General features: G+C 40.4%; 1 protein-coding gene across 15 annotated transcripts in view; it reads left to right on the top strand.

Annotated features, from left to right (window-relative positions):
* Positions 1-14013, top strand: part of LOC144583006 (protocadherin gamma-C5-like) — a 268787-nt gene that overhangs the window by 158285 nt on the left and 96489 nt on the right. The window contains exon 1 of one of the 15 annotated variants that reach the window (XM_020799211.3): positions 127-3070. The exons of 12 other annotated variants lie outside the window; for them this stretch is intronic. In XM_020799211.3, the coding sequence (XP_020654870.1) occupies positions 3047-3070 (24 nt within the window). In that variant the 5' untranslated portion in view covers positions 127-3046. 2 more of the 15 variants (XM_020799204.3, XM_078392479.1) reach the window with 2 other exon arrangements.

Here is a 14013-nt window from a genome sequence, read left to right as displayed (position 1 = left end):
ATAAACCAGATTTGCATATGTTATTCTGAACAAAGTAGCAAATTAAATTAACTGACAAGTCAATAGGATCTGAACCTTTAAAGCACATAATCATTGTCATTCTGGTGGAGGATACTTGTGGGACTATTTTGTGAGAATATTCTGAACTACGTATTTGGAGAATTGTGACAAAAAACTTTATGAATTCTAAGAAATGTAATTATGTGCTTCATTATTTGTGTTCAGTGTTTTAAATTAAGGAAATGGAAATGAGTTGCAAAATGTGTATAAGGAAATATTTTTGGTTATCATTATGCATTATAGACTTTGATTTCCTGAAATCCCCCTCTAATTCTTAGCCCCTATTCTTCATAATGTTATTAACACAAGCTGGTACTCCTTTGACTCCTTACCTCTGGATCCATTTTTTAGGCAGCAGATATGGGGGGAAAGTGTGATAAGAGTGGAGCACAGAGTTTCATACCCAGCCTGTCTTGTGACACCAAATACGGAAGATAAGTACTTCAGAAGGGTAATTGTGTTAATGCTGTGGAAGTAAACGTGGCAAATAACAAAGGGTCTTCTAAAAAGTGTAATAGACTGATAGATGCCCACGCTTTTACCCCTTTGTTGTACACTAACCTCAATTTAGTCATTTTACCTTCTAGTGGTGAAAATCCTCTTGCTTCACTATACTGGCATATTGCAAACCGCATAACTTTTAGAAGTGAATTGCAAGTTAAGAAACTTTTGTAGACATTATCTGTTGCCTACTGAGTCACCTACCTCAATTTTCAACTGATAATATCTATGGAAATTTCTTGACCCGAGGAAATTCACCTCCAAAACCTATGCCTTTTGTAGAGTTGCACAAGAAGATTTTGGTCAATGTCTAGATTTGATTTTGATTTGATGTAGAATGACATTTGTCTTTCCAGAAGTCAATGGTATCTGGACACAACATTCACATGAATCAGTTTTTTTCTGACACTTTTTTATTAGCTGACTTTCACATCTGTATGCTGTAATCAGGAATTCCATAGTATAAATAATTGTAGCATTCTCCTCCAGCAATACATCCCTACACTTACTGATCTCTTTCTAGGTCCTTCGTGATGGCCCTTCCAAGTCTTATATTCTGATTTCTTGGCTGTAGTCTCCATTTGGATGAATTATTCAGTTTCTTCCCTGGCAACACTAAAGTTATGCAATTCTTCTAAAGCGGTGTTTTCCAACCTTGGATCTCCAGATGTTCTTGGACTACAAGTCCCAAAAATCCTGGCCAGCACAGCTGGTGATGAAAGCTTCAGGGAGTTTTCGTCCAAGAACATTTGGTGATCCAAAGTTGGGAACCATTGTTCTATAATCATTATTGTTGTCTTCATGTTCAGCTGTCGTCCTGCTTTTAGAATTTCTTCTTCAATGGTCATTTTAAATCATTTGCTGTTTACGCTCAGTAATGTGGTATCATTTGCATACCTTAAATTACTGATATTTTTCTATCAATTTTTACTCCTTCTTCATATGAATCTAGTTCATGTTTTTTGTACATGTTTTGAATAAAGATTGAAGAAATACAAAGATAAACTAAACTCTTGTCTATCAGCTTTGCAAATGAGAAATCATTCTGTCTCTTATCCAGAGTAGAGTTTATGTATCAGGACAATCAGATGTAACGTAACACAACAAATTCTTTAGAACAACCCATAGCTTTTTGTGACCTAATATTATATTGCTTAACACCAAACTTTCAAGAATGGGGAAAATGTTTGATTATTTTTATTAAATATCAGAACTCTTAAATACAAATATTCATAGTTGTTTCTGTTCTGTACTGTGGAGTTGTCAGTGGTGTAGCAGTGGGAAAAAGCTAGTAAAGTAGTTTACAATGGATATTTTAGTTACTCAGTGTCTTTTATGTAGTAAAAAGCGTATTTTATTCTATATTTATAAAAGGCAAAAAATATACAAGAGAAGGACTAGCTTGTAATCATACAAATAATCTTTGGTTCTTTATTTTTTAATCAAAGCTTGATGGTGGTACACAACATTTTAGAAATTTATCAGTTTCTGTTGAAACTCCCAAAACTTCCATGATGAAAAAATGCAGTCATTGATTGCATCTTTCATACTACAACAAAATGTAAACTGTGCATCCATGGCTAGGATTTGCAGCAAATGTGGGAGTAGGGTGGGGAACCTGAGATAAATTGTGTATTGACAGAGGAATGTGTGCAAAGCACACAACAAGAACTGCTGGATAGCTCAGTGGTTTAGGTCTCTTCCTGCAAAGCTAGAGGTTGGGAGTTTAATTCTCCACTTGGCCTCCTTGATAGGGGCTGGACTTGATGATCCATAAGGTCTCTTCCAACTCTGCAATTCGATGATGATGATGATGATGATGATGATGATGATATTACCATGAGATCTGGAGATGAAGTGAGGATTTACAGGTCAATCCTACACACTCAGATCTATCAGACCTAATTTAAAATAAATTTGGGTTCAACTGTAGGCCTAATTAATGAGCTAGCTGTTATATCTCATTATTTGACACTTAATGAAAAAACAGCTATGTTTTCTGGAATCAGACGTAGCATGAAAATGAAAGCATTAACAGAGTTTGTTTGAAGTTCCTCCCTGGGACTCTGAGTGTCGCTGTTCACTAACAAAGGCAAGGAAATGCAATGAGAAGTATAGCCTTCTCACATCAGCAGCTACAAAGCAGAGATGCAGAGAGACGCATCCACCGAACCTTTCAGCATTGGGAACCTCAGCTGCAAGACAATATCCATCGAACCAGGATTCTTCTGCAGTTTGTGGCAGCATTCACTCTTCCTCTTGAAAGGCAGACTTCTTCTGTGGCTTCTCATCTGACCAGGAATGGCAATAGCAAAACATCTGCAAGATTTCAAGAAGGGAGTCCTCTTTTTCTGTCTTTTTGCTAACATCTCCCAAGCCACTTCCAGGCAGATCCATTATTCCATTCCTGAGGAAACCGAGAAAGGCTCTTTGGTGGGGAATATTGCAAGGGATCTGGGACTGGAGGCGAAGGAACTGTCAGAGCATGGGATCCGCATTGTTTCCCCAGGTAGGACGCCATACTTTGCTTTGAATTATAGGAGCGGGAATTTGCTCACAACAGGAAGAATAGACAGAGAGGTGATCTGTGGTCAGATGGAGACATGCATCCTGAATTTTGAGATCATAGTGGGTGATTCCATGAAAATTTACGGAGTTGAAGTGGAAATCACCGATGTTAATGATCATGCCCCCACCTTCCCAACAGAAAAAATAGTGATAAACATTAGTGAGCTTACAGCTCTGGGGACCCAGTTTCCTCTCATGGAGGCTCAAGATCCAGATTTAGGAAACAATTCTCTGCAAGGGTACAGACTCAGCAGCAATAGTCATTTCTCTCTGGTAGTTCAAACATCAGTTAAGGGCAAGAGATCTGCCAAAATAGTTCTAGAAAGATCTTTGGACCGTGAGGAAGAAGCAGCTCACAACCTTATCTTCACAGCATATGATGGTGGAGACCCAGCCAGGAGTAGTACTGCAGACGTTCACATTACTGTCCTTGACGCTAATGACAATGCACCCATTTTTAGCCAGCCTATCTATGAAGTGAGTGTTAGTGAAGACTTACCTGTAGGAATGACTCTGGCTACTTTAAAAGCCACTGACCTGGATGAAGGGACCAACAACGTGATGAAATATTCATTTCCAAAAGTGACAGAAAAGATATCTCAAATACTTCACCTGGATGCAAACACGGGAGAAATAGGTCTTGTGGGAAACTTGGACTATGAAGATTCAGCATTTTATGAACTTGAGGTCCAGGTCCAAGACGGCGGAGGTCTCCTGGACAGATCAACCCTCATGATATTTGTTACCGATGTGAATGATAATGCACCCGAACTGGAAATAACATCGCTTGTCCACTCCATCCCCGAAAACTCACCACCAGCAACTGCCATTGCCCTTATAAACGTACAAGACCGAGACTCGGGAGAGAACGGAGACGTCACGTGTTCTATTCCCAGCCACCTCCCCTTCCAGCTGACAAAATCCTATGGCAATTATTACAGTTTGATGACAACAAGAGCCCTGGACAGGGAGCAGGCGGCAGCCTACAATATCACAGTCGCAGTCACAGACCATGGGACCCCTCCTCTTTCCTCATCTATTATCATTCCACTTGAGATTTTAGACACAAATGACAGCCCTCCCCGCTTCCTGCAACCAATTTATATCACATATTTAATGGAGAATAACCCAAGAGGGGCTTCCATTTTATCCCTAAAGGCAAATGATCCAGACTCCGGAGAAAACTCCAGAATTACATATTCTATTGTTGAGGGAAACATTGGTGGTTCCCCTATCTCATTCTACATCTCTATTAATTCTGAAACAGGAGTTATCTATGCCCTAAACTCCTTTGACTATGAACAAATCCAGGAGATTAACTTCCAGGTGAAGGCCCAGGATGGAGGCTCCCCACCCCTCAGCTCCACTGCCTCTGTGACCCTCTTCATCCTGGATCAGAATGACAATGCGCCAGAAATCCTGTACCCTTCCCCTCCCACTGATGGTTCCACTGGGATAGAGCTGGCCCCTCACTCCTCAGAACCTGGTTACCTGGTTACTAAGGTAGTGGCTGTGGATGCAGATTCTGGCCAGAATGCCTGGCTCTCTTACCAGTTGATCAAAGCCACAGAACCAGGGCTGTTCACTGTGGGACTTCACACTGGAGAGGTCAGGACAGCTCGGTTCTTTCTAGAGAAGGACACCCTCAAGCAAAGCCTGGTGATTTTGATCAAGGACAATGGGCAACCATCTCTTTCTGCCTCAGTAACTGTGACTGTGGTTCTGGCTGACAACATTCCTGAAATCCTATCAGACCTGAGCAGTGTCTCAGCTCCCTTAGATGTTCCATCGGATCTCACTTTTTACCTGGTAGTTGCTGTGGCCTTTGTCTCCTGCTTGTTCTTCACCTTCCTCCTTGTTTTGCTCGCCTTGAAGTTGCACCGATGGAGAAATTCTCATCTGCTTGAGTCAGGGATTGTGAACCCAAATGGTGTCCCTATCTCACAGTTTGTAGGAATTGATGGAGTCCGGGCCTTTCTTCAATCTTATTGCCATGAAGTTTCTCTCACTGCAGACTCTAGGAAGAGCAAATTCAACTTCACGGATGGGAATTTTTCTAAGACTCTGACCAGTCATCAGTCTTGTGAGATAAAGGACCCCTTCCTCATTCCTGGGGATCCAACCAATATGCAGGTGAAGTGTTTTTCTTAAATAGAAGTCTTTTGACCTCAAATTCTTAGTTGGATAATATTGCCATTATTATTGTTTCCTTTTGAGATTTTCTGAAGATCTGCAATCCAAGACAAATTCTCTGTATTTGTTTTATTGGACTAAAGGAGGTGTGAGTAGGAATTTAAATCACAGTTTCTGCATGAATAGTTGTCCCTGTCATAACTACAATTATGTGCAGTGTTGAGAATGTTGGTTTTAAAAGGTTTGCTCAATATTTGCTGCCAACAAGAGGTTGCTGGTTAAAAAAATTATGGTGACACTTCTTTCTTTCTTTCTTTCTTTCTTTCTTTCTTTCTTTCTTTCTTTCTTTCTTTCTTTCTTTCTTTCTTTCTTTCTTTCTTTCTTTCTTTCTTTCTTTCTTTCTTTCTTTCTTTCAAATATTATGAACATATGAAATATAGATAAAATTAAAACCAATTAAAATGTTAAAACGATTAAACTACTTTTGACCAGGGGCAGGCTACGTCAATACTATTATCTCAACCATTAACTAGATCTTAGTTTGTATACATAGTAGGACATAAATTGCATGCACGCAAATGCTGCTTTGATTGTATTTCTCTACATTCACAGAAAATTTGTCTTTTATCTAAGAAGCTCCATTTTACTAGAGTATTCTTTATCCTCCTGGTTAATTTTGAAGTCTCTTAAGTTACCTCCAGATAGTTCAGCTAGAGTCTTGTCCTGGTGGAAGACACTCTGTGACATTCATCTATTTGGTAAGGTGTGTGATTTTTGTTCTCCACATGTTAAGCGTAGACTCTTCTGATCTAATATTTAGAGCTTGTGTGCAGAAAACTTTCCCTTGATTTTAACCGTTGTCTATAGGATTGGTCCACGAAGTGGACGAGTTTAGTGCTATATTACCTTATTTCATTTGTTATTTTCTTGAGTTACACATTGTGGTGACACGTATCTCTGAGATACTGATATTAAAAGTATACTTTCTTCTAATTCTCTGTTTTACATAGTTTTTCTTCTTTTATATGGATACATGTTTTTTGTCTTACACTGAATAGGTACATTGGTCCAGCTAGTCAGTAGTACTTATACCTACTAACAACAAAGCCAGACTGAGTTCTTTTCCAACCCAGTTCATGAGATCTGTCAACTGGAGATCTCAGAGACTGAGCTTGTCTACTGAGTAAGAGCTGGTTTAATTTATCAGCCAAGTGTCTGAGCTATACGTCATGAAATTGCAGATTTGAAACTGCTGACTTGCTATTTATCTTGATGACATCCCACTTCCATGTTCCTATTTGAATTAAAGTGGAAATAGTAACATGGGGAGGAGACATGCCATGATCCATGATCCTGATCTGCTGTTTCCCATTCATAGCTAAGAAACAGGGCCTCCTCAACTCTGATACTTCCGAGTGTTGTTGTTTTCTTTTGTTTTCTTTTGTTTTGTTGTTGCAGCTGTTGCTGTTGCTCTCTACGCCAGAGTGCATTCCAATATAACAAATAATGTACAAACATGCAACACATTTTAATATTATGTCTCTCTGTGTGTTTTATACATACATATATAAACACACATATACACTATATAAATGAACATGTACATCAACATATAACTCCTCTCTCTCTCTCTCTCTCTCTCTCTCTCCATACATATACATATGTATATATATACACACACACTTACATACACACAAATGCAACACACATACACACACACATGTACATCAACATATACGTAACTCCTCAAAATAAGCAATAATCAAAAAGAATGAACCAGCTGCTTAAAACCACCTAAAAAGCTCAAATATAAAATACAGTGGTCACTAACCTCTCCATATACCCACATAGATCTAAGTTAAACAGACAGGTTTTTAAAACTCATCTATATGTGTCCAGCTCTGGTTCCATGCAAAGGTGCTGGGGGAGATAATCCCACAGCTTTGGAGTCACGTGGGAAAATTCCCGAAGCATTTGCCAATTTAGTCCAAGGGATTGACAGAAGCGCGGAATCTGCGGACTGTGTCCTCTTAAGAGGAATATGCCATGACACCAGCTCTGTTAAATAATTAGGACAGGAACAACATAGGTCTTTAAATGTCAAAAACGGATTTAAAAATATGTTCCTGACCTGATAGGCAGCCAACGCAGTGCACTGCGATGATAGGAAATATGGGAGTGATGTGGTAATTTTAAAACCACTTGTATCTCACTATTCTGTACCTGGGTAAGAAGAAGAAGGAAGATCTGCCAAAAGGCTGTTCAAGTACTCCAGGTGTGAAACCAGCAAGGCATGGACAAAGAGCTTTGGAGTCTCAGGAGTCTGGAAGTGGCAAATCCGGTGAATATTAAGAAGATAAAAATTGCCTACTTTGGCTGTCAGATTCACAAATGGATGAAGCAACAGCTGGTCATTTACTAGAACGGTGAGATCCATGGCCCCTGAGGCAGGGGTCATCCAACAACCTTGGAGAGAGAGAGGAGGTATAGTCAATGGACAGGCAAGATGATCGGGGGGGGGGGAACACCCTTCAATCATATTCATGTTGAGTTTCAGATGATAGGAGGACATCCATGATGAGCTGTCCAAATGGCAGCCCATCAAAGAGGCCCAAGCCTCAGCAGCAGCATAAATGTGATAATGAAAACCCAAATGAGAAATTAAGGCACTCGAGGACAAGAATGAGCAAGAATGAGCATTCTAGCATTCCCAGAGATGTTCAAAAAGGCCAGTCTTGCTAGAAGAATCTGATGATCAACTGTATCAAATGCTGCTGAAAAGTCAAGCAGCACCAACACTGATGAACGATGTTGAGTCTTGACAACTAAATATTCAAAACTCAAGAGACTGCTTTTCTAGGTTGTCCAGCTTGAAATCCATATTGAAATGGATCAATGGCATTTTAGCGAGCTAAATAAGGAGCCAGTTCAGAAAGATCTACTTTCTTCAAAATTTTAGACACGAAAGAAAAGAAACAGGAATATAGTTGGTCCACATAACCGAGAAGCACGCAATGGCTGGAATCCTATTACTTAACAAAGAAGCTTGCACTAGAGTAGACCCATCTAGTGTGGCTTACTACACTGAGTAATTAGAGTTCAGACTCTAAATTGAAGTCAACCAGGTAATTGCATGTTAATAACAATGCCATTTACTTTCCTATGAAGAACCTATGGATTTAAAAGGCATGCATTTTTAAAAAAAAATTTGCAGAGGTATATTGCAATTCTAATTAATGACAGCTTTGATGGGCAATTCTCATTAGTGTTACAATATCAGTTTTTCTCAGAATTGAAGCTTTGGTGCAAATGGAATATCTGTATTTAAAAGGCAACATTTTACCTGCAGTTCTCTGTTGAGCCTCAAAGTGCCACTGTTGGCCAGTATGATAGGCAGAGAGAAGTTAGAATCCATTGATGTTTCCTGAACTGCTATAATTCCCAGAGATGCTGTACGATCAAGAAATTGAAGAGCACAGGGACAGATCACTCCTGCAGAGAAAATGAAAACTGTTTCGTTTTGTATAAATTAAGAAGAGAGACTGTTTGTTTTGTTCAAAAAGATTTCCTACCTCCTCATGAGAATCTGAGCTGGCCATAAGAAGCTGAGAGAAGAAGGCAGCCTAATTCTGTGGGAACCAGATGGAGATAAAGCACAAAAAGAGGGGCAGGGCATTCACAAGGCAAGTACTGTTTCTCTCATTATGGTCTTTCTCGTGTCTGACTGCCACAGAGCCGATCCATTATTCCATCCCTGAAGAAATGACAGAGGGTTCCATCGTGGGTAATCTTGCCAAGGATTTGGGACTGAGTGCCAGAGAATTAAAATTTCGTAACCTGCATCTTGTATCTGTAGGTAAAATGCAATATTTCAGTATCAGTGCAGAAAATGGAAACCTCTATGTAAAGGACAGGATAGATCGTGAGACAATTTGTGGTAAAAATCCACTCTGCTTTATTAATTCAGAGGCCCTGGCAGAAAACCCTGGGAATGTTTTCCATATAACAGTTGCAATTCAAGACATTAATGATAATGCACCCCACTTCCTTAATGACTACATCAATTTGGAGATCAGTGAATTTACTTTGACAGGCACCAGATTTCTCCTTGGGAAAGCAGAAGATCCTGATGTTGGAGTGAATTCACTCCAGAATTACCAGTTGAGCTCCAATCAGTATTTCATTTTAGAAGTTCGAGAAAGAAAAGATGGAAATAAATATGCAGAAATGGTATTGCAGAAACCACTAGACCGTGAAAGTGAACAAACTATTCACTTGATCCTTACTGCCCTGGATGGGGGTGAACCCAGAAAATCTGGAACTGCCCAGATATGGATTAATGTCACTGATGCCAATGATAACCCACCCATTTTCACTCAAGATGTTTACAAAGTGAGCTTGCAAGAAACTGCTCCTATAGGGTCCCTTGTGCTCCAGGTTATAGCCACTGATAAAGATGATGGTACGAACGCCCAAATTAGATATGAATTCAGCAACATAGCAGCAGATGCCCAACAGAAATTCAGTCTGGATCCAATCAGTGGCGCAGTTACTCTTATGGAGCCCCTTGACTTTGAGGAAATTGAAGAATATAGCATGACAGTTGCTGCAAAAGATGGTGGTGGATTAGTCACACATTGCAATACTGAGATAAGGGTTTCTGATGAGAATGATAACATCCCAGAAGTGATATTAGCCTCTGTTTTTAGCCCGATTCCAGAAGATTCTGTGTCTGGAACCTTAATCGCTCTGATCAATATAAATGACAAAGATGCCGGTGATAATGGAGAGGTAACTTGCTATTTAAAAGATGATTTACCATTCAGAATTCTTCCCTCATCTAATAATTACTACAAGCTTCTGACAGACAGTCCCCTGGACAGAGAAAAAGTTCCTGAGTATAATATTACAATCACAGCCACTGATAAGGGAAACCCACCTCTTTCCACACAAAAAGTAATTCCACTCCAGATCTCCGATATCAATGACAATGCCCCTGCTTTTGAGAAATCCACCTACAACATTTATGTGCCAGAAAACAATCCCTCTGGTGCCTCCATTTTCACGATCAAAGCCACAGATCCCGACATGGGCCAGAATGCACGGATCACATACTCTATACTCCAAAGCAACATCGAGGACCTTCCCATCTCTTCATACATCTCCATTAATTCTGAGACTGGCACGATCTATGCCCAGCGATCCTTTGACTATGAGCAGTTCAGGGAGTTTCAGCTGCAGGTGAAAGCCCAAGATGGGGGTTCTCCTCCTCTCAGCAGCAGTGCCACCATCAGGGTGTTTATTCTGGATCGCAATGACAACAGACCTCAAATCCTGTCCCCTTCCCAAGAAGGCAAGGGCTCAGCCTCGTTTGAGATGGTCCCTCGCTCGGCCGAGGGAGATTATCTAGTGACAAAAGTGGTGGCTGTGGATGCTGATTCTGGACACAACGCCTGGCTCTCGTATCATCTGGTTCAAGCCACTGAGCCAGGCCTCTTCTCTGTCGGCTCTCATACTGGTGAGATCAGGACAAGCAGGGCCTTTTTGGAGAGAGATGCTGTGAAACAGAGGCTGGTTGTGATGGTGAAGGACAATGGGCAGCCATCTCTCTCAGCCACTGTTACTCTGAACCTGGTCTTTGCTGAGAACTTCCAGGAGGCCCTTCCTGAAATGAAGAACCAGCCAAGCATCTCTGAGTCTCAGTCTGATCTCCAGTTCTATCTGGTGCTGGCCTTAGCCTTGATCTCCTTCTTATTCCTCTTGACCGTCATTCTGGCCATTACAATGAAGATTCGGCGCTCAGGGCATCCTAAATTCCTGCAGTGCTTTGGCCCCGTTCCCCACTCCAAGGGTGGTGCCATGTTTCCATCTAATTTTGAAGATGGGACTTTGCCCTATTCTTATCAGCTTTGCCTTTCCTCAGAATCCAGGAAGAACGAGTTTACTTTTCTGGCTCCCAATATTCAGATTGCAAACAATATGCTCAATTGTGAGAAATCTGATGTGCCTTTTACTACTAATGAAGGAGACAATTTAAATTCTCAGATGGAGAACATGGAAAAGGTAGGATGTCTTTATCTTTGCTAGTGTTATCTTGTCATTTCATATTGCATGTTTCATTACCTTAAAATATAAATAAATATTACATTTATAGAACAGGTAGCAATGTAATTTTATACATTCAGACTTGTACTGACCAAAAATAACTAGGGTTGTCATCAATCTGGAAATTGATGGTCTTGCCTTATTTACTGGACAACCTCTCCTACTTTCTTATTGTAAATAGCATTACTAGAGTGTTGGTACCAAGTACTGTATTTCTTTCCACTAGGCCTGAGTAGTTCTATCCTGCTCAGCCTGTGTTCCAGCATTATTTTCTAGTGCATTTTCTTTCTAATTTGTAAGTACTGTAGATACATAGATCCAATCCAGATTCTACCCACATGTAATTACACCTTACCTGAAGCTAGTTTTAAAAAACCAAATCTCAACACCAACAGAATGCAAGTACAGACTTCAAAAACGGAGGCTCCCACTCGAACCCTGACTGCTACATAAATTTTGTACTAACTGAAACATTCATGACTTTCTCACTTTTCAAGGCACATACTGTATAATGTCCTGCCACAGCCCAACTTGGTGCTTGCTAGGCATACAGAATTGCGCAAAGATCTTGATCATTCTATGGGTGGCATGTTGAATTGCCCTATTTCACTTCACAGCACCAGAACATTTTGTGTATATGAAACAGGAGAAATAACTGCAGTTTGTGGAATATTAAGAATCTTAAGATTGATGATGCTTTGTGACTAGTTGGTACTTTGATTCAGAAATTTATACTTTATTGTAAATCAGAAAAGTTTGATTTCATTTTCCTTGCACTTGCACTTTCACTTTAAACTTCGTCCTTCTCTTTACCTGACCTGTGTTACCCATGATATTTCTTTGTATACCTTGACAGATTTTCAGTATGTAATGAAACTGCAGCTTAGATTTTGTTTGGGTTTTGAGAAATAAGTCTGTGTTAATTTAGCCTTTTCCATAGTCCTCCCTTATGCAGTTTCAATCATGTGAAAGAAAGATCAGGGCAGCATCAATGACACCCTCAATCATACCTTGAGGGGAGGGGGAAGTGTGAAGTCTACTCTACATATGTAAGCTGCCCGCATGATTTAAAAGTCTAGATCACGGGGAGCCTAAGCACAGGGAGCAGGCTTTGCTCCCTGGCATATGGAAGGTAGAGATGAAGAAGGATGCAGCAGGATAGGCCACCAAGGTTGCCCTTTCTGTCCCCATCTTGTGCTTCTGTGAAGGGTGATGACCCAAATGGATCTAATGCCTTCATGATGTGTATGTTATTATTTCTCTTTCTGGTAGCAGCCATGAGAAGGTACAGTAAATATGGTATGAAAACCATCCCTTCTCTTTGCAAAGTTATGCTCCAGCACATCATTGCTACCCAAGGGGGAGGTATCAGCAAGCTCTGGAAGACCTAAAATTTGTGGAAGTACCAGGAAAGAAAGAAAAAAGAAAGTGAATGTAAAGAAATATAATCAAAGCAGCATTTGCGTGCATGCAGTTTATGTCCTGCCATGTATGCAAATGAAGATTGCCATTCTTGGCAGGAGGCGGGAGGACAAGCCTCGCTGCAAGGTGGAAGAGTGGTGAGTGGATTGCATGCTGTGGGGCCATGCGTAGAGTAGCACAATCCGTGTCCATGGCAGATCAGTGAGTGGACTGTCTGGCTCCATGGGACTGGGCCCTAGTTATGCCACCTGTGTGGGGATATTCATATGTGAATACCCCCATCTCTAATTATTTCCTATTTCAGAAGACATTGGTTTCCTGGTTAGGGTTGGCACAAATTCACCCCTAATCAAAACCATTTTAATTTTCTGGACATTATTTGTTGTACTGAAAGCTACACCCAAGTCTTCATTTGGGTGTTATGGACTACAGGTTCTAGTATCCTAGGCAAACAGGATCAAGGCAAATGTTAAAATAATATTGTAAGGACAGAGAGGGTGGGATCAGTCAATTTCAGTTTATAAGCTTTCAAGCATAATAACTAGTGGCAACTGCTTCGCACAGTGTAAAATGTGAGGATACCTTCTCCCTCATGCTAAAAAAAAAACAAAACATTGTTTTGACAAAGAAAGCCACAAAGGCTCGATAGTCCTATCTGGGAATCCTACAGTGAAAAGAGAAAAACATGGACTTCCTGAATGTGTCGCTGTGACTCCTGAAGAAAAAAGGATTACACTAAATATGGGCTCTGGGGATAATGTAGCAGAGGGCTTGTTTCATAACTGAATTGTTCTTAGGATAAAAACATTTATTCTTATGTTCACTGTAAACCTATGATGAAGATTGTAGATGGGCTTCTGGCTTAGTGGAAAAGCACATGCTCCATCTACAGCCGGTCCTTGGTGTCGCCCTGCCATCTTCAGCAGAGTTGGGAAAGAATCTTCTCTGAAACCCCATGGAGCTGCTGCAAGTCAGTGTCAGCAATACTGGCTAGGTAAACCAGTGGTCTGATTTGACATAAAGCTGCATCCTATGCCTCTCAGTCTCTCTCAGAAGACAATTGGCTCTTACCAGCAGCAAGTGCCGAGTCACCCTTTTTTCTGAGATACTTTTTTGTTTTTAGAAATTGTGCCTATATCTTACTTCTAAAATGGCTTCTCTAAGCTAATAAAAGTGCCATCATCTGTTCTTCTTGTAAGGTGTGTTGTGAAGCCTGTACTGTAC

Source organism: Pogona vitticeps, chromosome 4 (genome assembly GCF_051106095.1).
Source record: "Pogona vitticeps strain Pit_001003342236 chromosome 4, PviZW2.1, whole genome shotgun sequence".
Lineage (NCBI taxonomy): Eukaryota > Metazoa > Chordata > Lepidosauria > Squamata > Agamidae > Pogona > Pogona vitticeps.
This window is presented reverse-complemented; position numbering and strand designations above follow the sequence as displayed.